A 24,781-nucleotide genomic window follows, 5' to 3' on the forward strand; every position below is an offset into this window, starting at 1 on the left:
GCAACCCTATTCAGTGTGAAGATGATGAGAATGAAGACCTTTATGATGATCTACTTCCACTTAATAAATACTGATTCCTGAATCCTTGACACAGCACTCAGCTACCAATGCCAATGAATAAGAATTTGCATCACAGTTGAAATCTGTTCACCACTCCTTTTGTAGATGTTCTGAATTGTGTACCAGAAGTCAATTGTTATTGGGGGAACCCACCCCCAATATTTCAACATAGGTCCTTTCTATTTTCTGTAAGTGTCAGCTGGTCTGAGAAATAAAGAGAAAGAGTACAAAGAGAGGAATTTTGCAGCTGGGCCTCCAGGGGTGACATCACATATCAGTAGGACTGTGATGCCCACCTGAGCCACAAATCCAGCAAGTTTTTATTAAGGACTTCGAAAGGGGAGGGGCTGTACAAACAGGGAGTACGTCACAAAGATCACATGCTTCAAAGGGCAAAAAGAGAACAAAGATCACATGCTTCTGAGGAAACAGGGCAAGGACTAAAAGCAAAGATCACAAGGCAAATGGCAAAATTAGCATTACTGATGAGGGTCTATGTTCAGCTGTGCACGTATTGGTTTGATAAACATCTTAAACAACAGAAAACTGGGTTCGAGAGCAGAGAACCAGTCTGACCACAAATTCACCAGGGTGGGGTTTTTTTCCCCACCCTAATAAGCCTGAGGGTACTGCAGGAGACCAGGGCATATTTCAGCCCTTATCTCAATCACATAAGACAGACACTCCCAGAGCGGCTGTTTATAGACCTCCCCTGAGGAATGCATTTCTTTCCCAGGGTCTTAATTATTAATAATCCTTGCTAGGAAAAGAATTCAGTGATATCTTCCCTACTTGCATGTCCGTTTGTAGGCTCTCCTCAAGAAGAAAAATATGGCTCTATTCTGCCCTACCCCACAGTCAGGCAGACCTTATGGTTGTCTTCATTCATTCCCTAAAATCACCATTATTCTGTTGTTTTTCAAGGTGCACTGATTTCATATTGTTCAAACACACGTTTTACAATCAATTTGTACAATACTGGTCCTGAGGTGACATACATCCTTAGCTTACGAAGATAACAGGATTAAGAGATTAAAGTAAGACAGGTGAAAGAAATTATGAGTATTATTTGGGATCTGATAAATGTCCATGAAATCTTCACAACTGATGTTCAGAGACTGAAGTAAAGACAGGTATAAGAAATTATAAGAGTATTTTTAGGGAAGTGATAAATGTCCACATTACAATGAAATCTTCACAATTTATGTTCCTCTGCCACAGCTCCAGCCAGTCCCTCCATTTGGGGTCCTTGACTTCCCACAACAAATTGTCTCATTATTAAGATGGCTTCTAAAGTGATTCATTTTTGTGACACATAATAAGTGTTAGCTGAGGTCTAGCTGTATGGTGAAAAGGGCTGATGAAAAATGTCTACAGAGAGGATAGTCAACTTATATTAACTGTGAGTTATACTAGGAGCTATACTTAATTCATTTAGACTTTATTTGGTCAGCTTTTTTTATATTTCAAAAAAAGAACATTTTTAAAAAATTGTCTTTTTAAATATATATTCTGCTCAAATCACCATTTCCTTTTTTTTCTGATGAAAAGGAATTTTTCATGATCTTTCAGGGATTATATTTTCTTTCACCTTCTATCTGCATTCTCTTTCTTCAGCCAATTGATTAAAAAAGAGATGCAGAGAAGACACATTTGCTTCTCATCCACACATCACTTCCACTTGCTATTAGTCATTGTGAGTAGAGCTGAGAAAAGCAGTTTTCTAGCATGACAGCAACTTCTCAGAAATAAACAACACTCAGAAACAAAACTATAAATCTTTTCAAAAGCTAATGTATTTTAAGCAAAATAAGCAGATGCATCAATAATAAAATGCTTGTGGTAGAATCGATTTGTTGATTTCAATTGAGTTCAGATAAGATTTGACCAAAATCTAGCAAATATAGAGCAGAAAAAGGAATATTATCTGAAATAAGGATATTGTAAATAAAGTTAATTTGTCAATAGAAACAATAATATTATGACCTCATGCTAATAGTCTCATCTACGGTTATAAAACATCAAATGCTACTTTTTATTATAAACTGTATTTCACATAAGTATTCTATTTATATCACCCTCTTTCACTATTTGAATGCCTTCTCCACTTTATATCAGTGGAAAGCAGGCCAGCTGCTTCCAGGAAAGCAGGCAATGCTCTTCTTACTTTAACAATGATGATGAAGAGCACTTGTTTTGGTGATACTCCTGTGCCAAAAACTGTTATTTTGCCTGAAGTACTGGTTTTCTATTTTTCTCTATATTAGTAAAATAAAATTCTTAACCAAGAGGAATTTATCTCATTCAAGCTTTATGGAATTTTGTTTACATTTAGGTGTCTCTGACTTTCCTGGAATATTGAAATTTTTATGAATCTAAATTGAGTACTATAAATAAACAATCTTTTACTAAAAGACTTTTTGAAGTGGAGTGATACTTATAAAAACTTTTCATAACATTGAAGAAATGTTTTAACCATGTTCCCAGTAATTACTCTGAACATAGAATTTTCCATTTTTAGTATTCACTCTGAATCACACAGGGGAAATTGATATCTTTACGAATGGGCAAAAAAAGGTGCTGAGTGGAGGTGCAACACATTGCACATCAATGCTTTTCACACGCACCTATTAGGGTCTTAATTTAATTGAACCGTCATTTGCATAGCTAGACACTTATTGAATCTAGTCATACTATTTTTTGGCAACTAATGCTATGTTTGTTACCCTTTAGTTTTATACACTTATTTGCTTGGCTGAAAAAAATAAGTCTTCTCTTAATTTACTCTAAATTGAGAGACTAGATTTACAGTCTGGGGCTATAATAGTAGTTGAATGTTTTTAATAGTATTATTGGCAAATGTTCATATATTCACATTCAGAATGGATATAAACTTAATGAAAAGATAGGGAGTTGACAAAAAGTAAAAAATTTCAAATAGGTTAAGTAAGTTTTGAGACCTATCGCACATCAGGGTAACTATAGTAAACTATAAAGTATTGTATATTTCAAAATAACTAAGAGTAAATTTCAAATGTACCACCACAAAAATGATAGGTGAGTTCATAGATATGTTACTAAACAAAACTTAATTATTCCATATTTTATACATATACTAAAACATCACACTGTATCCCATAAATATATGCAACTGTGATTTACCAGTAAAAAATACTACTAATACTTTTTTTATAAGAGAGAGTGAAGTAAGACTTAAGATATTGCACCAGAGAAAAATGTGGTTGTTCATCTTAAAATTTTAGGAAACATACACATATATATATTTTATTTCAAATGGCTTGCTCATTTATAGATGTAGGTAAGTAAACTTTAAATATCATGAACAGTCAGAACCCAGCACTCAGAAATAGACTTGATTTTTAATGTTCAAAATAATATAATACTTTGAAAGACAGACTCTAAAGCAACTGTTTAGAGGAAAATTCTCTCTAAATTTTTAAATAAATGATTTCCTTCACTTGTTAGAAAAAAAATTTTAATATATATTTTTAAACTATACTGAAATTTATCAAATTAACATAAATGTATTAAACAAGTAAACAAAAAACAATATGCCTTCTTCTAATGAAAAAACTGACAGACACTCTGCATTTAACCAAATACTTTGGTAAATGGATTCTAACAATGATATCTCTCATGACTTAAAACAGCCACTAGTTTTAATTTAGAATTATATTAAATTTTTATATTAAAATCTAGGATTAGCTTATTATTACATAGAAAATTTGTGGTCTGCATGTACATCATCATCCATTGAGTGGTCTATAGTTTCTGAGTTTCAGAAATGCTAATATAAGAATACTTCTTCCAATTGAATAATTTAAGTTTTCTCAGTGACTAAAAAAGATTGGAATTACTGATCACTCACTTACAATGGGGTTTTAAATGTTATTTAATGAAGATATATAAAGTTTCTTTTAAAAATCATTTTAACAACTTATTTCTTTTGCTTTTTCACTTTTGTTAGAAAATAAGTACGAAAATTTATGTTACTACAAGCCTATGAATTTTATTTAAATCTAGACATAATGCTAATCTTAAAAGATCTGTATGTTTAAGATTATGGGTACTCTATTTACACTTAGAAGATAAATAACTGCTTTCCAGTAAATCAAATGAGGCAATTTTGACTGTCAATTATAAGCTATTAAAATATTAATACTATCATCTGGTAGAAATTTCAGGTGTCTGTATGTTCAGGTTTTTTAGCATATAATAAATCAGAAACTATAAATTTTTAGAAACTATAAATAATACACTAAAATAAAGTATCACTTTCTTTTTGTCAGTTTTGAAATACTGTCATTTCTAGATGATATAACAATTACAGAGGCTGTGGCTGTTGAAATTAGAAATGTCATGGTTCATTCTTCTTTACTTGCTGCCTTTTCATTTCACACAAACACAGCAGCACAAGGAAGGCAAGAAATGCTACACCTTGATTGAAAACATGCCAGTGCCCATCTAGGGAGAATAAATGTCTGAGCATATTCACTTGAAATTCATGGCATCTTTTGTTCAAGTACAGACTTTCATATGGAAATTAATAAAGAAAAGAATTTCACACTGCAATAGTGTAAGAAAAGTACTCTAAAAATACCTTCTGACCCATTATTTCTATTTTTCACAAGAATGATTGTGATGGAATGAGCATTTGCAGCACTGTGGTCTTAAATAACCACCACTTTCTGTTGAATTATTTTTGGAATACAACCATAAGACTTTTGTGCTTTTTTTTTTTTTTAGAAAAAATGTTTTATATTTCTAATTCAGTAATTTAGCATAATTTTTAGTCTCACCCTTTCACAAATAGTTCATTCTGAAAAAAATGATTAATCCAATTACATTTTCCCCCAAAAGAGTACAGTAACAAATTAAGTCTATAGTCTAGTGTACAGTTAATACATAAATAATAAAGGTGTAATTTGTTTTACTTGCACACTTGAAAATAAAACACTTTTTGGGCTATAGACCAAGAAATTTCAGGTTAGCTTATAAAATGTGAGGAGACCTGGTATAGAAACATTCACCACCATGCCTTAAGGGGTGAAAAATTTGTCTTTCACCCCTAATTTCAACTATTAACCCAGCACTGGAAAAATAGAACATGTCATTATACCAGAAAACATTTTATTATTTTTATTTTATATTTAAGGTACATGTGCAGATTTGTAAAACAGGTAGACTACATGATGTTGAGGTTTGGATACTTAATAATTTCATTGCCCAAGTAGTGTACATCATACCTAAGCAGATTTTTAATGCTTGTCTCCCATCCTTCCTCCTTCTTTTTAGAATTCTCAGTGTTTATTGTTTTCATCTTTGTTTCCATGTGCGCCCAATTTTTAGCATCCATGTATGAGTGAGAACATGTGGCATTTGTTTTTCTGATGCAATAATTTGCTTAGAATGGCCTGAAGCAGAGCTGCATTCATGTTGCTGCAAAAGACGTTACTTCATTCTCTTCTGTTGCTGCATAGTATTGGAGGTTGTATAAGTACATCATTTTTCTTATCCAATAAAAGATTCATGGGTAACTCGTTAAATTCTGTTTTTGCTATTGTGAATAGTGTTGCAATGAACATGTGAGTGCTGGTGTCTCTTTGGCAAAATTATTTATTCTTTTTGGGGGCAGATATCCAGTAATCGGCTTGATTGGTCAAATGGCAATTCTATTTCTAGTTCTTTGAGAAGTCTCCAAACTGCTTTGCACAGATTCTGAATTAATTTGCATTCCCACCAACAGTGTAGAAAGATTTCCTTATCTCTACAACTTCAACATCTTATTTATCTTACTTTTAATAAGTCATTCTTACTGGTATGAAATAGTATCACACTGTCACTTTGATTTACTTCTTTCTGATAATTAGGAACGTTGAGCAATTTTTACATGTTTATTGGCAGCTCTTATGTCTTCCTTTGAGAAGAAGCTGGCTATTCATATCATGTTTGCTTTTTTATTAAATGTATTATAGATTCTGTACATTAATCCTTCATTGTCTGCAGTTTGCAAATATTTTATTTCATACTGTAGGTCATCTGTTTACTTTGCTGATAGTTTCTTTTACTGTGCAGAAGCTCTTTGGCTTAGATGCCATTTTTTATTTTTATTTTTGTTGCACTCATGTTAGACGTTAGTCATAAATTCTTTACAGAGGCCAGTATTATCTAAGTGTTCTTCTAAGATTTTTGTAGCTTGGAGACTCACAGATCAAGTCTTTAATCTATATTGAGTTTTTTTTTTTTTTATAGAAAAAGGTAGTACAGTTTTCTTCCACATATGACTAACCAGTTTTCCCAGTATTACTTACTAAATAGGGAGTTAATTCCCCATTTGTTTATTTCTGTTGGCTTTGTAAAAATAACCTGATTGCAAAGTATAGCTTAATTCAGTACTCTCTCTTCCATTTCATTGGTCTAGATGTTTATTTTTGTACCAGAACCATGTTATACTGGTTATTCTGATGCAATCTTGGCTCACTGCAACCTCCACCTCCCAGGGTCAAATGGTTCTCTTTCCTCAGCCTCCCAAGTAGCTGGGATTACAGGCATGCACCACCACACCTGGCTAATTTTTTGTACTTAGTAGAGATGCAGGTTTCACCATGTTGGCCAGGCTGGTCTCAAACTTCTGACCTCAGGTGATCCATCCATCTCAGCCTCCCAAATTTATTCTTTTAGTCTGAAGTTTTCTTGGCTATTTGAGCTCTTTAATTCTTTTGAATGTATTTTAGAATAGCTTTCTTTTTCTAATTCAATAAAAATCGTCATGGATAGTCTGATAAAAATAGCACTTAATCTGTAGGTTGCTTTAGGCAGAATGACCATTTTAATTATATTATTTGAATCCATGAGCAATATTTTTCCATTTATTTGCATTGTCTCTCGTTTCTTTCAGCAATGTTTTATTGTTCTTTGTAGAGATATTTTACCCCCTTGATTTAATGTATTTCTAGGTATTTTTTTGTGTTTGTTGCTATTGTAAATAGAGCTGTGTTTTTTATTTTGTTCTCAGTTTGAATATTATTGGTGTACAGAAATGCTATGCATTTGTGCTGATTTTGTACTCTAAGATTTTTTTTGAAGTCTTTTTCCAGGCTTAGAACTCTTTTGGTGAAACCTTTAAAGTATTCTAGGTGGACAATTCTTTCATCAGTAAAGATAATTTGACTTTCTTTGTTTTCTGTTTGGATTCCTTTTATTCTCTGGCTAGGATTTCATAACTTCAATAGGACTGTTTAGAATGGATATTCTTATTTTTATTCTCATGGAGAATGCTTCCAGTTTTTGCTCTTTTAGTATGATGTTGGCTAAGGATTTGTCATAGATGACTCTTATTAAGATATTTTCATCAATGTCCAGTGTGTTGACAACATTTTTGAGTCAATATTGGGTTTTCTTGAATGCTTTTTCTGCCCCTACTGTTAATTTTTTTTCTTTTAATTATCTTTACATGGTGAATCACACTTATTGACTTCCATATCATGAAACACCTTCGTATATATGGAAAAGCTCACATGAATGTAGCAAAATAACTTTCTGATTTGCTTTTGAATTCAGTTTGCTAGTATTTCATGGAGGATTATTATTCCAATATTCACCCAGAATATTGACCTGTACTTTCCTTTTTTTGTGGTGCCTTCACTAGATTTTAGTTTCATATATTTCACTGATTTAATATAACAAGTTAGGGTGAAATCCCACCTTGATTTTTTCGAATGCATTCAGTAGGCTTAGGTAAAACTCTTTGTATATGTGGTAAAACTTGGCTGTGATTTCATATGATCCAGGGCTTTTTATGGTTAGTAGGTTTATTATTACTTATACAATGTCATTATACATTTTATACATTTTTGCTCTGCTAAAGACTTCTGTTATTAGGCCAGGCACTGTGGCTCATGCCTGTAATCCCAGGACTTTGGGTGGCCAAGGTGGGCGTATCATGAGGTCAGGAGATCGAGACCATCCTGGCTAATATGGTGAAACCCCGTCTGTACTAAAAATACAAAAAATTAGCTGGGAGTGGTGGCGGGTGCCTGTAGTCCCAGCTAATTGGGAGGCTGAGGTGGGAGAATGGCATGAACCTGGAAGGTAGACGTTGGCTAATTTCTGTATTTCTTTTTAGTAAACATGTTTAGTAAACATTTCTTTTTAGTTCCACTATGTTGGCAAGGCTGGTCTTGAACTCCTGACCTCAGGTGATCTGCCCACCTTGGCATCACAAAGTATTGGCCACAGTAAGCCAATGTGTCTGGAAAAAAAAAAAATCTGTGTTTTGAAGAAAAAAGTATACTTTAAATTTAATTATAACTCTTCAAAGATCTACTTCTTTTAAAGTTATATACAAATAATTCTTCTTTTTGCCAACTTTAGTTTTGGATTTTTTCCTATACTCAGCAGTCTGATTTAGTGTAATATCTGAAGTTTGAGCGACAGGTATTTCTACTGTGAATTAGCTGATATTTACATAAACTTAATTTTGGATTAAATATTTTTTATATTTACTGTATCTGCAAAAACATATTTTAGTATAAACGCGTTTGTGTTTTACAATCTGTAGTTTTTGAAAAAATGTTTTTCCAAATTTATTAAATTTGCACGGTTATTCTTCAATATAAATTCCCTGATGTTGAGCAAAGTTGGAACAACTACCTCAGGTTTTCCTGTAGTACAAAATGTGTACAATGAAATCTGTGATACATGTACATGTACTACAACCCTCTTAATATTTATAATGTGTTTCCTCAAAATAAATATTCTTCTGTACTTTAACAGCTTTTATTTTCTGAAAGATCTAGTGACAGTGATTGCACTTTTAATACTTTTATTTAGTATGAACTCTCTGATGTTTAATAAGCTGTGAGAAGATATTACTGGCATTAACAAAATTTTTTTTCCAGACAGTCTCTCTCTGTTGCCCAGGCTAGTGTAAATGCTTTCCTTTGCAATAAGGCATGAGCACTGGTTAAATGTTTGTCACATTGTTTATTACAGTAGTTTTCTCCAGTATGAGTTATCTTACCTACAATCAAGTGTGACAGCCACTTAAAGGCTTTGTCATATTCTTCACTTTTCTAGGATTTCTCATCTGTACGATTTCTTTTATATTCAGAAAAGTCTGAGGTGTTGCCAAAGGCATTGTCACACCTTTCAGGTTTGTAGAGTCTCTCTTGTGTATGAATTAGCTTATGTCTCTTAAGAATTGAGGATCTATTAGAGGCTTTCCCACATTCTTCACACATGCATGGTTTCTCTCCAGTATGAGTTGTCTTATATGTAGTAAGCCTTAAGGACTGGTTAAGGGCTTTGCCACATTCCACACAATTGTAGGAATTCCCTCCAGTATGAATTACATGAATGTTTAGTAAGGATTGAGGAATAGCTAAAAGGCTTGCCACATTCTTCAGATTTGTAGGGTTTCCCTCCTGTACAAATTCCCTTATGTTCAGTAAGGGTTGAGAATTAATTAATAGTTTTGCCACATTTTTCATATTTGTAGGGTTTTTCCTCCAGTATGAATTCTTTTATGAGTAGTAAGGTGTGAGGACCAGTTCAAGTCTTTATCACATTCTTCACATTTGTAGGGTTTCTCACCAGTATGAATTCTCTTATGTTCCATAAGGTTTGAGGACTGGTTGAAGCCTTTGCCACATTCTTCTCATTTGTAGTGTTTCTCTCCAGCATTAATTTTCTTATGTGTAGGAGGGTTGGGAACTGTTTAAAAGCTTTGCCACATTCTTCACATTTTTAGAATTTCTCTCCAGCATGAATTTTCTTATGTTTACTAAAGACTGAGGACCAGCTGAAGGCTTTGCCACATTCTTCACATTTGTAGGGTTTCTCTCCAGTATGAATTACCTTATGTTTAGCAAGGATTGAGAATGTACAAAAGCCTTTGCCACATTCTTCACATTTGTAGGGTTTCTCTCCAGTATGAGTTTTCTTATGATAACTAAGGGTTGAGGACCACTTACAGGCTTTGCCACATTCTTTGCATTTGTAGGGTTTCTCTCCAGTATGAATTACCCTATGTTTAGTAAGGATTGAGAACATACTAAAGCCTTTGCCACATTCTTCACATTTGTAGGGTGTCTCTCTAGTATGAATTCTCTTATGTTCCATAAGGTTTGAGGACCAGTTGAAAGCTTTGCCACATTCTTCACATTTGTAGGGTTTCTCTCCAGTATGAATTTTCTTATGATAACTAAGGGTTGAGGGCCACTTACAGGCTTTGCCACATTCTTCACATTTCTAGAGTTTCTCTCCAGTATGAATTTTCTTATGCTTACTGAAGACTGATAACCAGCTGAAGGCTTTGCCACATTCTTCACATTTGTAGGGTTTCTCTCCAGTATGAATTACCTTATGTTTAGTGAGGATTGAGAACGTACTAAAGGCTTTGCCACATTCTTCACATTTGTAGGGTTTCTCTCCAGTATGAATTCTCTTGTGATATCTAAGGGTTGAGGGCCACTTATAGGCTTTGCTACATTCTTCACATTTGTAGAGTTTCTCTCCAGTATGAATTACCTTATGTTTTGCAAGGATTGAGAACATAACAAAGCCTTTGCCACATTCTTCACATTTGTAGGGTTTCTCTGCAGTATGAATTTTCTTATGATAACTAAGGGTTGAGGACCACTTATAGGCTTTGCCACATTCTTCACATTTGTAGGGTTTCTCTCCAGTATGAATTACCTTATGTTTAGTAAGGATTGAGAATGTACTAAAGCTTTTGCCACATTCTTCACATTTGTAGGGTTTCTCTCCAGTATGAATTATCTTATGTTCCATAAGGTTTGAGGACCAGTTGAAAGCTTTGCCACATTCTTCACATTTGTAGGGTTCCTCTCCAGCATGAGTTGCCTTATGTTCAGTAAGTCTTGAGGGCCAGCTGAAGGCTTTGCCACATTCTTCACATTTGTAGGGTTTCTCTCCAGTATGAATTACCTTATGTTTAGTAAGGATTGAGAATGTACTAAAGCCTTTGCCACATTCTTCACATTTGTAAGGTTTCTCTTCAGTATGAATTTTCTTATGATAACTAAGGGTTGAGGATGACTTATAGGCTTTGCCACATGCTTCACATTTGTAGAATTTCTCTCCAGCATGAGTTTTCTTATGTTTACTAAAGACTGACAACCAGCTGAAGGCTTTGCCACATTCTTCACATTTGTAGGGTTTCTCTCCAGTATGAATTACCTCATGTTTAGTAAGGATTGAGAACATACTAAAACCTTTGCCACATTCTTCACATTTGTAGGGTTTCTCTCCAGTATGAATTTTCTTATGATAACTAAGGGTTGAGGGCCATTTATAGGCTTTGCCACATTCTTCACATTTGTAGGGTTTCTCTCCAGTATGAATTACCTTATGTTTAGTAAGGATTGAGAACTTACTAAAGGCTTTGCCACATTCTTTACATTTGTAGGGCTTTTCTCCAGCATGAATTGCCTTATGTGTAGTAAGGGTTGAGACCTTACTAAAGGTTTTGCCACATTCTTCACATTTGTAGGGTTTCTCACCAGTATGAATTCTCTTATGTTTAATAAGGATTGCAGATCGGTTAAAAGCTTTGCCACATTCTTCACATTTGTAGGGTTTCTCTACAGTATGAATTTTCTTATGATAACTAAGGGTTGAGGACCACTTATAGGCTTTGCCACATTCTTCACATTTGTAGGGTTTCTCTCCAGTATGAATTACCTTGTGTTTAGTAAGGACTGAGAATGTACTAAAGCTTTTGCCACATTCTTCACATTTGTAGGGTTTCTCTCCAGTATGAATTCTCTTATGTTCCATAAGGTTTGAGGACCAGTTGAAAGCTTTGCCACATTCTTCACATTTGTAGGGTTTCTCTCCAGTATGAATTACCTTATGTTTAGTAAGGATTGAGAACTTACTAAAGGCTTTGCCACATTCTTTACATTTGTATGGCTTCTCTCCAGCATGAATTGCCTTATGTGTAGTAAGGGTTGAGACCTTACTAAAGGTTTTGCCACATTCTTCACATTTGTAGGGTTTCTCACCAGTATGAATTCTCTTATGTTTAATAAGAATTGCAGATTGGTTAAAAGCTTTGCCACATTCTTCACATTTGTAGGGTTTCTCTACAGTATGAATTTTCTTATGATAACTAAGGGTTGAGGACCACTTATAGGCTTTGCCACATTCTTCACATTTGTAGGGTTTCTCTCCAGTATGAATTACCTTATGTTTAGTAAGGATTGAGAATGTACTGAAGCTTTTGCCACATTCTTCACATTTGTAGGGTTTCTCTCCAGTATGAATTCTCTTATGTTCCATAAGGTTTGAGGACCAGTTGAAAGCTTTGCCACATTCTTCACATTTGTAGGGTTTCTCTCCAGCATGAGTTGCCTTATGTTCAGTAAGGCTTGAGGGCCAGCTGAAGGCTTTGTCACATTCTTCACATTTGTAGGGTTTCTCTCCATTATGAATTACCTTATGTTTAGTAAGGATTGAGAACATACTAAAGCCTTTGCCACATTCTTCACATTTGTAGTGTGTGTCTCCAGTGTGAATTTTCTTATGTTCCATAAGGTTTGAGGACCAGTTGAAAGCTTTGCCACATTCTTCACATTTGTAGGGTTTCTTTCCAGTATGAATTACCTCATGTTTAGTAAGGATTGAGAACATACTAAAACCTTTGCCACATTCTTCACATTTGTAGGGTTTCTCTCCAGTATGAATTTTCTTATGATAACTAAGGGTTGAGGGCCACTTATAGGCTTTGCCGCATTCTTCACATTTGTAGGGTTTCTCTCCAGTATGAATTACCTTATGTTTAGTAAGGATTGAGAACTTACTAAAAGCTTTGCCACATTCTTTACATTTGTAGGGCTTCTCTCCAGCATGAATTGCCTTATGTGTAATAAGGGTTGAGACCTTACTAAAGGCTTTGCCACATTCTTTACATTTGTAGGGCTTCTCTCCAGCATGAATTGCCTTATGTGTAGTAAGAGTCGAGACCTTACTAAAGGCTTTGCCACATTCTTCACATTTGTTGGGTTTCTCTCCAGTATGAATTATCTTATGTTTAGTAAGGATTGCAGATTGGTTAAAAGCTTTGCCACATTCTTCACATTTGTAGGATTTCTCTCCAGTATGAATTACCTTATGTTTAGTAAGTATTGAGAACTTACTAAAGGCTTTGCCACATTCTTTACATCTGTAGGGTTTCTCTCCAGTATGAGCACTCTTATAATGAGTAAGGGTTGAGGACCAGTTAAAAGCTTTGCCACCTTCTTCACATTTGTAGGAATTCTCTCTAGTATAAATTCTTTTATGTTGAGATAGGTGCGAAAGCATGCAAAATGATCTGACATATTCTTTACATTTCAAACGTTTCTTTCCAGTATGCCTTATCTTATGTCTGTTTGAATTTGAACATTTATGAAAGACATTTGCATATTTGCCACGTTGAAATACTTTTCTCCGTGTAGTTGTCAAACTCTGGTTAAGTTTATTATAACCTTCTTTGTGCACCTTACACTCATCCACATTGGTATAACCAATTTTTAAGTGTAAATTCTCATGTCCACATTTTTCATACCTTCTCAATATCACTTTTTGGAAAGAATCTTCTATGCCCTGCTCTGGCCAAAGATCTTGAGCAAAATGAGAACATATAACTGAAAAGAAATAAAAATCACAAATTAGCCTACTTATTAGACTCAGATAAATACAGTTTCTAAATCTAAACTATAAAATCATTCAAACTACATAAGCAAGATGACACTGCAATATGACACAGGCCCTAATTCTTCATAGACATATAAATCTAATAAAAACATATAGACCGAAATACCTATGTGGATAATTTATACATGAGTTAAGTGTGTGCAGTGCCTGAATTAAGCTGAATGCAGAGTCACATAGAAAAAAAGAAAAGTTTGTTAAATTTACCCAGTACAACTCTTTCTGTTCCTCAATATTACCTAGTACCTTCAGAACTAAATTGTCAACTTCTGTTTTTGTTTTTTTGTTTTGTTTTGTTTTGTTCTGTTTTTAAGGAAAGTAAAATATTGGCACAAAAAATTTAATTTATGTCTTCTACAGCCCTTTCCACGCACTGGTTTCTGTCTCCCATGACATAAAATGCTGAAAGATATGGTGGTATACTTAGAAATGACAGTTTGAGTCTGCTGAGACCAAAGGTAAATGCACTGCAGCAGAGCACTGCAGTCCTGCAGAGAGAGACCAGATGTACCAAGTGATTACTTTTCAGAAGAAAGATAAATAATCTCTCTCAACTAAAAGTAAATGCAAAACTTCAGACAAATCTGAAGATGTTTGAGAGGCCCACATAATCTTAACCAAGACCATTGTTTTCTGACTATGCCAGGACAAAGCTACATTATAAATTTTGTGACCGGTAGTCTTTTTAAATGTCCAAATCTCAAAGATTAAAATCTATACAAAATAGGGCAATATAATTCCATCAAAAATATTATACAATTTTCAGAAAGAACCCATTAGCAATGGATATACTAATTTTAAAAACTGAGTAACACTCAATGAGTGAAATAGGAACACAAAAGCGTAAAGAAAATCAGAAAAATGAGGATAAGAACAAAAATGACCAGTGAAATGTCAACAAAAGATTTGCAGGCCAGAAGAAAACTGTGTGATATAGTCAAAGTCCAAAAAAAAAAAAAAAAAAAAAAGGCTATCAAGTGAGAATAATACCATCAGCAAATCTGTCCTGCCTAACGCGAAAAAAAAAACCTTTCAAAATAACTAAATTCTTAAGAAGTATATTAGCACTACATATGTCTTCCATAAGAAAGATGCCGAAAGCAGTTTTTACCACTGAAAATAACATAATGTAAGAAAACAACACCTAATCATATAAAAATACATTTTCTAGGAAAGACATGCACAGACAAAAATTTGAATTTCTAGCATTATTCTAATGGTGCAGAAAACATTTTTAATTATTCTCTAACATTTGAGAGATAAAAGCATAGGAATTATTATAAACATCTGTTAATGAATATACGACATAAATCGATAAACTTAGCAACATCGGTGACAAATTTAAGAGCAGACATAATAGGGAAGAATTTTTTATGCAACCAAAGTTAATTTTTCACCTGATTAAAATATATTGTTGCATTTTTAGGTTCTATGTAATGCCCAAGGTACCACACACACAAAATATCTGTATACATACAGAAAAGAAAACTAAGATAGTGAAAGCATAGCCATACAAAAATCAGACAGAAACAAAGGAAGACAGAAAGAGAAAATGAGAGACAAGATGCAAGAATCAAATAGAATAGGTAATAAAAGTAACTCCTTCACTTTCAGAAAATTATTTAAATATATGGAAAATTAACTTTCAAATCAACAGATATTTAATAGATTTATTAACATTTATTCTTTTGAGAGAAAGTTTTACTCTTGTTGCCCAGGCTGGAGTGCAATGACCCTGTCTCAGCTCACTTGAACCTCTGCCTCCCAGGTTCAAGTGATACTCCTGCCTCAGACTCCCAAGTAGCTGGGATTACAGGTATGCACCACCACACCCAGCTAATTTTTGCATTGGTAGTAGAGACAGAGTTTTACCATGTTGGCCAGGCTGGTCCTGAGCTCCTGACCTCAGGTGATCTACCTGCCTCAGCCTCACAAAGTGCTGGGATTACAGGCATGAGCCACCGTGCCCAGGCTATTAAAAAATTTTAAATATCAAGATCCAACTTGCCTTTCTACAAGAGTCAGTTGAAACCTAATGTTAAAAAGACTCAAAGTGGCAAGATGGAAGTAGACATTTCATGCAAATATTAATCAAATGAGAGCAGAAGAGGTCAAAATAATATTACACAAGCTAAATCTTAAGTCAAAGACTCATATTTTATAAAATGCACTTTACAGTGAAACTCCAAAGAGACAAAGAAAGATATTAAAAATAATGGATTAACTCAGAACCTGTGAAAACTTTGAATACGTGTGTGTGTGTGTATCACACATTAGGATTACAAATACAGAAACCAAATACTGACAGAATAGAAGAAACACAAGGAGAGCAATACAATTATAGTAGGATATTATTACACCACACTTTCTGTAATAAAAATCAAAATAGACGAGGCTGGCAAGATGGCCAAATAGGAACAGCTCTGGTCTACAGCTCCCAGTGCGATCGACACAGAAGGTGGGTGATTTCTGCGTTTCCAACTGAGGTACCGGTTTCATCTCATTCCGACTGGTTGAACAGTGGGTGCAGCTCCCTGAGGGCAAGCCAAAGCAGGGTGGGATGTTGTCTCCCCTGGGAAGTGCAACGGGTTGGGGAACTCCCTCTCCTAGCCAAGGGAAGGGTTTAGGGACTGTACCATGAAGAACCGTGCTCTCCAGCCCAGATACTGTGCTTTTCCCATGGTCTTCGCAGCCTGCAGACCAGGAGATTCCCTCTGGTGCCTATGACACCAGGGCCCTGGGTTTCAAGCACAAAACTGGGTGGCCATTTGAGCAGACACCAAACTAGCTGCAGGAGGCTTTTTCTCCCCCATACCCCAGTAGTGCCCAGAAGTCCAGTAAGACAGAACCGTTCACTCCCCTGGAAAGAGGGCTGAAGCCAGGGAGCAAAGTGGTCTGGCTTGGCAGTCCCCACAACCAGGGAGCCCAGCCGGCTAGGATGCACTGGCTTGAAATTCTGGCTGCAAGCACAGCAGTCCAAGCTTCACCTGGGAAGCTCGAGCTTGGTGGGGGAAGGGCGTCCGCCATTGCTGAGGCTTGAGTAGGCAGCTTTACCCTCAGAGTATAAACAAAGCCACCCGGAAGATTGAACTGGATGGAGCCCATCGCAGCTCAGCAAGACCAGACTGTATCTCAAGATTCCTCCTCTTTGGGCAGGGCATCTCTGAAAAAAATGCAGCAGCCACATTCAGGGGCATATAGATAAAACGCCCATCTCCCTGGGACAGAGTACCTTGGGGAAGGGACAGCTGTGAGTGCAGCTTCAGCAGACTTAAACATCCCTGCTGGACAACTCTGAAGAGAGCAGTGGAGGTACCAGCACAGCATTTGAGCTCTGCTAAGGGTCAGACTGTCACCTCAAGTGGGTCCCTGACACCCGTGTCTCCCGATTGAGAGACACCTCCCAGTAGAAGCTGACAGACACCTCGTACAAGAGAGCTCTGGCTGGCACATGGCAGGTGGCCTTGGGACGAAGCTTCCAGAGGAAGGAACAGGCAGCAATCTTTGCTGTTCTGCAGCCTCCGCTGGTGATACCCAGGCAAACAGGGTCTGGAGTGGACTTCCAGAAAGCTCCAGCAGATCTGCAGCAGAGAGGCCTGACTGTTAAAAGGAAAACTAACAAACAGAAAGGAATAGAAGTAACATCTCCAAAAGGATGTTTACTCAGAAACCCCATCCAAACGTCATCAACATCAAAGACCAAAGGTAGATAAATCCATAAAGATGGGGAGAAGCCAGTGCAAAAAGGCTGAAAATTCCAAAACCCAGAATGCCTGTTCTCCTCCAAAGGATCACAACTCATCACCAGCAAAGAAAGAAAACTGAATGGAGAATGAGTTTGATGAATTGACAGCTCAAATTTGACAAATTTCAGAGGTGGGTTATAACAAACTCCTCCAAGCTAAAGGAGCATGTTCTAACCCAATGCCAGGAAGCTAAGAACCTTGAAAAAAGGTTAGATGGATTGCTAATGAGAATAACCAGTTTAGAGAACATAAATGCCTGATGGAGATGAAAAACACAGCACGACAACTTCATGAAGCATGCACAAGTGTCAACAGCTGAATCGATAAAGCGGAAGAAAGGATATCAGAGACTGAAGATTAACTTAATGAAATAAAGCAAGAAGACAAGATTAGAAAAAAAAGAATAAAAAGAAATGAACAAAGCCTCCAAGAAATATGGGACTATGTGAAAAGACCAAATCTACATTTAATTCGGGTACCTGAAAGTGACAGGGAGAATGGAACCAAGTAGGAAAACACTCTTCAGGATATCATCCAGGAGAATGTCCCCAACATAGCAAGACAGGCCAACATTCAAATTCAGAAAATACAGAGAACACCACAAAGATGCTCCTCGAGAAGAGCAACCCCAAGACACAGAATCATCAGATTCACCAAGGTTGAAATGAAGAAAAAATGTTGACGGCAGCCAGGGAGAAAGGTCGGGTTACCCACAAAGGGAAGCCCATCAGACTAACAGTGGATTTCTCTGCAGAAACCCTACAGGCCAGAAGAGACTGGGGGGCCAATATTCAACATTCTTAAAGAAAGGAATTTTCAACCAAGAATTTCACATCCAGCCAAACTAAACTTCATAAATGAAGGAGAAATAAAATCCTTTACAGATAAGCAAATGCTGAGAGATTTTGTCACCACCAGGCCTGCCTTACAAGAGCTCCTGAAGGAAGCACTAAACATAAAAAGGAACAACTGGTAAACCAGCCACTGCAAAAACATACCAAATTGTAAAGATCATTGACACTATGAAGAAACTGCATCAACTAATGGGCAAAATAACCAGCTAGCCTCATAATGACAGGATCAAATTCACACACAACAATATTAACCATAAATGTAAACAGGCTAAATGCCCCAATTAAAAGACACAGACTGGCAAATTGAACAGTCAAGATCCATCACAGTGCTGTATTCAGGAAATCCATCTCACGTGCAAAGACACATATAGGCTCAAAATAAAGTTATGGGGAATATTTACCAAGCAAATGGAAAGCAAAAGAAAGCAGGGGTTGCAATTCTAGTCTCTGATAAAACAGACTTTAAACCAACAAAGATCAAAAGAGACAAAGATGGTCATTACATAATGGTAAAGGGATCAATGCAACAAGAAGAGCTAACTATCCTAAATATATATGCACCCAATACAGGAGCACCGAGAATCATAAAGCAAGTTCTTACAGACCTACAAAGAGACTTAGATTCCCATACTATAATAGTGGGAGACTTTAATATCCCAGTGTCAATATTAGCCAGATCAATGACACAAAAAACTAAGAAGGATATTCAGGACTTGAACTCAGCTCTGGACCAAGCAAACCAAATAGACATCTACAGGACTCTACCACAAATCAACAGAATATACATTCTTCTCGGCACCACATCACTCTTATTCTAAAACTGACCACATACTTGGAAGTAAAATACTCCTCAGCAAATTTTAAAAAATGGAAATCATAACAAACAGTCTCTCAGAGCACAGTGCAATCAAATTAGAACTCAGGATTAAGAAACTCACTCAAAACCGTACAACTACATGGAAACTGAACAACCTGTTCCTGAATGATTATAGGGTAAATAATAAAATGAAGGCAGAAATAAAAAAGTTCTTTGAAACCAACAAGAACAAAGACACAACACACCAGAATCTCTGGGACACAGACAAGGCAGTGTCTAGAAAATATATAGCACTAAATGCCCACAAAAGAAAGCAAGACTGATCTAAAATTGACACCCTAACATCACAATTAAAAGAACTAGAGAAGCAAGAATAAACAAATTCAAACCCTAGCAGAAGACAAGAAATAACTAAGAAAAGAGCAGAACTGAAGGAGATAAACACAAAAAATCCTTCAAAAAAATCAATGAATCCAGGAGCTGTTTTTTTGAAAAGATTAACAAAATAGACTGCTAGCCAGTCTAATAAAGAAGAAAGGAGAGAAGAATCAAATAGACACAATCAAAAATAATAAAGGGGACATCACCACTGATTCCACAGAAATACAAACTACCATCAGACAATACTATAAACATCTCTATACAAATAAACTAGAAAATCTAAAAGAAATGAATAAATTCCTGGACACATACACCATCCCAAGTCTAAATCAGGAAGAAGTCATCCCTGAAGAGATCAATAACGAGTTCTGAAACTGAGGCAGTAATTAAGACCTAACAACCAAAAATGTCCAGGACCCGATGGATTCACAACCTTTGTACCAGAGGTACAAAGAAGAGCTGATTCTATTATTTCTGAAACTATTCCCAACAATAGAAAAAGAGGGACTCCTGTCTAACTCATTTTATGAGGCCAGCATCATCCTGATGCCAAAACCCAGCAGAGACACAACAAAAAAAGAAAATTTCAGGCCAATATCCCTGATTAACATGGATGCAAAAATCCTCAATAAAATACTGGCAAACTGAATCCAGCAGCACATCAAAAAGCTTATCCACCAAGATCAAGTCAGGTTCATCTGTGGGATGCAAGGCTGGTTCAACATACACAAATCAATAAACATAATCGCTCACATAAACACAACCAATGACAAAAACCACATGATTATCTCAATAGATGCATAAAAGGCCTTCAACAAAATTGAACAGCCTTCATGCTAAAAACTCACAATAAACTAGGTATAGATGGAACGTATCTCAAAATAATAAGAGCTATGTATGACAAACTGACAGACAATATCATACTGAATGGTCAAAAACTGGAAGCATTCCCTTTGAAAACTGGCACAAAACAGGGATGCTCTCTCTCACCACTCCTATTCAACATAGTATTGGAAGTTCTGGTGAGGGCAATCAGGCAAGAAAAAGAAATAAACGATATTCAAATAGGAAAAGAGGAAATCAAATTGTCTCTATTTGCAGATGACATGATTGTATATTTAGAAAACCCCACTGTCTCAGCCCAAGATCTCCCTAAATGGATGAGCAACTTCAGCAAAGTCTCAGAATACAAAATCAATGAGCAAAAATCACAAGCATTCCTAAACACCAATAATAGCCAAATCATGAGTGAACTCCCATTCACAATTGCTACAAAGAGAATAAAATACCTAGGAATACAACTTACAAGGGATGGGAAGGACCTCTTCAAGGAGAACTACAAACCACTGCTCAAGAAAATAAGAGAGGACACAAAAAATGGAAAAACTTTCCATGGCTGGGTGCAGTGGCTAACGTCTGTAATCCCACCATTTTGGGAGGCTGAGACGGGTGGATCACAAGGTCAGGAGATCGAGATCATCCTGGCTAACACTGTGAAACCCCATCTCTACTAAAAACACAAAAAATTAGCTAGGCATGGTGGCAGGCGCCTGTAGTCCCAGCTACTCGGGAGGCTGAGGCAGGAGAATGGCGTGAACCTGGGAGGTGGGGCTTGCAGTGAGCTGAGATCGCACCACTGCACTTCAGCCTGGGTGATAGAGCGAGACTCCATCTCAAAAAAAAAAAAAAAAAGGAAGAACATTCCATGCTCGTGCATAGAAAGAATCAATATCATGAAAATGGCCATACTGCCTAAGGTAATTTATAGATTCAATGCTATCCCCATCAAGCTACCATTGACTTTCTTCACAGAATTAGAAAAAAAACCGCTTTAAATTTCATATGGAACCAAAAAAAAAGCTCATACAGCCAAGACAATCCTAAGCAAAAAGAACAAAGCTGGAGGCATCATGCTACCTGACTTCAAATTACCCTATGAGGCTACAGTAAACAAAACAGTATGGTACTGGTATCAAAGCAGATATATAGACCAATGGAACAGAACAAAGGCCTCAGAAATAATACCACACATCTACAACCATCTGATCTTTGACAAACCTGACAAAAGCAAGCAATGGGGAAAGGATTCCCTATTTAATAAATGGTGTTGAAAAAACTGGCTAGCCATATGCAGAAAACTGAAACTGGACCCCTTCCTTACACCTTATACAAAAATTAACTCAAGATGGATTGAAGATTTAAATGTAACACCACAAACCATAAAAACCATAGAAGAAAACCTAGACAATACTATTCAGGACATAGGCATGGGCAAAGACTTCATGACTAAAACACCAAAAACAATGGCAACAAAAGCCAAAATTGACAAATGAAACCTAATTAAACTAAGAGCTTCTGCACAGCAAAAGAAACTATCATCAGAGTGAACAGGCAACCTACAGAATGGGAGAAAAATTTTGCAATCTATCCATCTGACAAAGGGCTAATATCCAGGATCTACAAAGAACTTAAACAAATTTACAAGAAAAAAAAAACATCAAAAAGTAGGCAAAGGATATGAACAGACATTTCTCAAAAAGACATTTATGTGGCAAACAAATGTATGAAAAAAAGCACATCATCACTGGTCATTAGAGAAATGCAAATCAAAACCAAAATGAGATACCATCTCATGCCAGTTAGAACGGCAATCATTGAGAAGTCAGGAAACAACATGCTGGAGAAGATGTGGAGAAGTAGAAAAGCTTTTACACTGCTGGTTGGAGTGTAAATTAGTTCAGCCATTGTGGAAGACAATGTGGCAATTCCTCAAGGATCTAGAACTAGAAATACCATTTGACCCAGCAATCCCATTACTGGGTATATACTCAGAAGATTATAAATCATTCTACTATAAAGGCACATGAATACACATGTTTTTTGCAGCACTATTCACAATAGCAAAGACTTGGAACCAACCCAAATGCCCATCAGTAATATACAGGATAAAGAAAATGTGGCACATATACACCATGGAATACTAGGCAGCCATAAAAAAAAATGAGTTCATGTCCTTTCCAGGGACATGGATGAAGCTGGAAATCATCATTCTCAGCAAACTAACACAAGAACAGAAAACGAAACACAGCATGTTCTCACTCATAAGTGGGAGTTAACAATGAGAACACAGGGACACAGGAAGGGGAACATCACACACTAGGGCCTGTCGAGGGGTGGGGGCTAGGGGAGGGATAACATTAGGAGAAATACCTAATGTAGATAACGAGTTGATGGGTGCAGCAAACCCCCATGGCACGTGTATACCTATGTAACAAACCTGCACGTTCTGCACATGTACCCCAGAATTTAAATTATAATTTAAAAAAACAGAATATTAATAAGGAAACAGACTACATAAAGATGGTATGAAACAACTATTTCTGACAGAGGTATAGAGAGCACTCCTTAACATCAGGATACACACCCTTCTGAATAGCTCATACAATATATTTCTTGATAGACCACCTCTTAAGCCAAAAAAGAAGTCTTACCAAGTTTTTTAAAACTGAAATTTTATGAATTATTTTCTGTGACTAAACTTGAATGCCAGTATACAACAAAAATAGAAAAAAACTGAAAACAAAACAAATATGCCAGGTGCGGTGGCTCATGCCTGTAATCCCAGCACCTTGGAAGGCCAAGGCTGGCGAATCACAAGGTCAGGAGATCAAGACCATTCTGGCCAACACGGTGAAACCCTGTCTCTACTAAAATACAAAAAACTAGTGAGGCTTGGTGGCACGCACCTGTAGTCCCAGCTACTCAGGAGGCTGAGGCAGGGGAATCGCTTGAACCCAAGAGGTGGAGGTTGCAATGAGCCGAGATAATGCCACTGCACTCCAGCCTGGTGATAGAGTAAGAATCCGTCTCCAAAAACAAAAACAAACAAACAAACAAACAAAAATATATATATATGAATTTAACAAAACACTTGAGCATGCTCTTATGCAAAGGTTGTAATGTTAATATTGTAAAGATGTTCATCCTGCTCAATGTAATCTATAAATTTAATGAAATGTTTTTCAAATTTCTCATTGCATTTTTGAAAAAATAGAAACTGCAACCCTAAAAGTATATAGAATCTCAAAAGACAATAAAGTACCCAACAATCTTAAAATAATAATAATAATAAAGCAATGTTGCAGGCATTAAAGTTCCTGATTTCAAAAGACATTCCAAGCTACAGAATTAAAACAATCTGGTATAAGGATGAAAAATCAGACTAAAGAAATAGAATGCGACACATATACTTTAACATGTATGGTCATATGAGAAGTCATTTACATAGCAATAATTATTACTGTAAGCTAATAGGTAAAGGCAATGCAAATTTCTGTCACCAAATCATTCAGTAAATATAATCTGAAATATAAAAATACTGGAATATCACTCAGTTTTCAAAAAGCAGAAAATATTCTAACAATTATAAAGATAAATCTTGATAACATTATGCAAAATGAAATGAGTCAGCCACAAAAAGAAAAAGATTGTATGAGATAGAGAGATATAAAGCATTTACACTCAGAAACAGATAAAAACAAAAGGTCTCCTATTTGCTTAACCCCCAACAGCAAGAAAGTTTGTCAGTCATCCGTGACAAAAATATCTTAATGAGAGAACCAGGCATCATGGTTAACATCTGTAATGACAGCAACATGGTACAGTAAGGTTGAAGAATTGCCTCAGGCCAAAATTTTAAGACCAACCTGGGTTATGTAGTGAAACCCCATCTCAAAAATAAGTGCCTTTAAGAGAGCTTTGAGATCCAGGGAGGCAATTGCGAAACTTTGCTAAAGCCCAAGATTGAGGAGCACCCTTTTCAGAAGGCAAGCTTTCATTCAGGTGGCAAACTACAGGACCCCTGCTCTTGACTACAGACCAGAAAATGTCCCACACAACTTGGTCCCACAGAGAATTTTGAACTTACTCTGTAATCATCCCAAACTTCTCCCAGCCACAGTCTGTGAGAGAGGTCTTTGTCTTCCAGAAGCCTGGAGAGAGATACCCATTTAGAGCTATGACGGCAGGCCGGCAGACCTTGGTCCTTACTGTGGTCCCAATACCAGTTTCATGACTCAGTTCCAGTTTCCTAAGCCACAGTTCATGGCCACTTCTGCCCATGTAGAAACCTACAGTGACCTCAGAAATCCTCTCTGGTACTCAGTGAAACCATACTAATCCAC

At 36.3% G+C, this 24,781-nt stretch overlaps 1 protein-coding gene across 2 annotated transcripts in view; it reads right to left on the reverse strand.

The window, feature by feature from the left end:
* Positions 1–295: 295 nt before the first annotated feature.
* ZNF208 (zinc finger protein 208) overlaps positions 296–24,781 on the reverse strand; it is a 49,548-nt gene continuing 25,062 nt past the window's right edge. For both annotated transcript variants that reach the window (XM_055372302.2, XM_055372301.2), the window contains one exon: positions 296–13,733. In XM_055372302.2, the coding sequence (XP_055228277.1) occupies positions 10,333–13,733 (3,401 nt within the window). In that variant the 3' untranslated portion in view covers positions 296–10,332. The remainder of the gene's footprint in view (positions 13,734–24,781) is intronic.

This window comes from Gorilla gorilla, chromosome 20, assembly GCF_029281585.2.
Source record: "Gorilla gorilla gorilla isolate KB3781 chromosome 20, NHGRI_mGorGor1-v2.1_pri, whole genome shotgun sequence".
Classification (NCBI taxonomy): domain Eukaryota; kingdom Metazoa; phylum Chordata; class Mammalia; order Primates; family Hominidae; genus Gorilla; species Gorilla gorilla.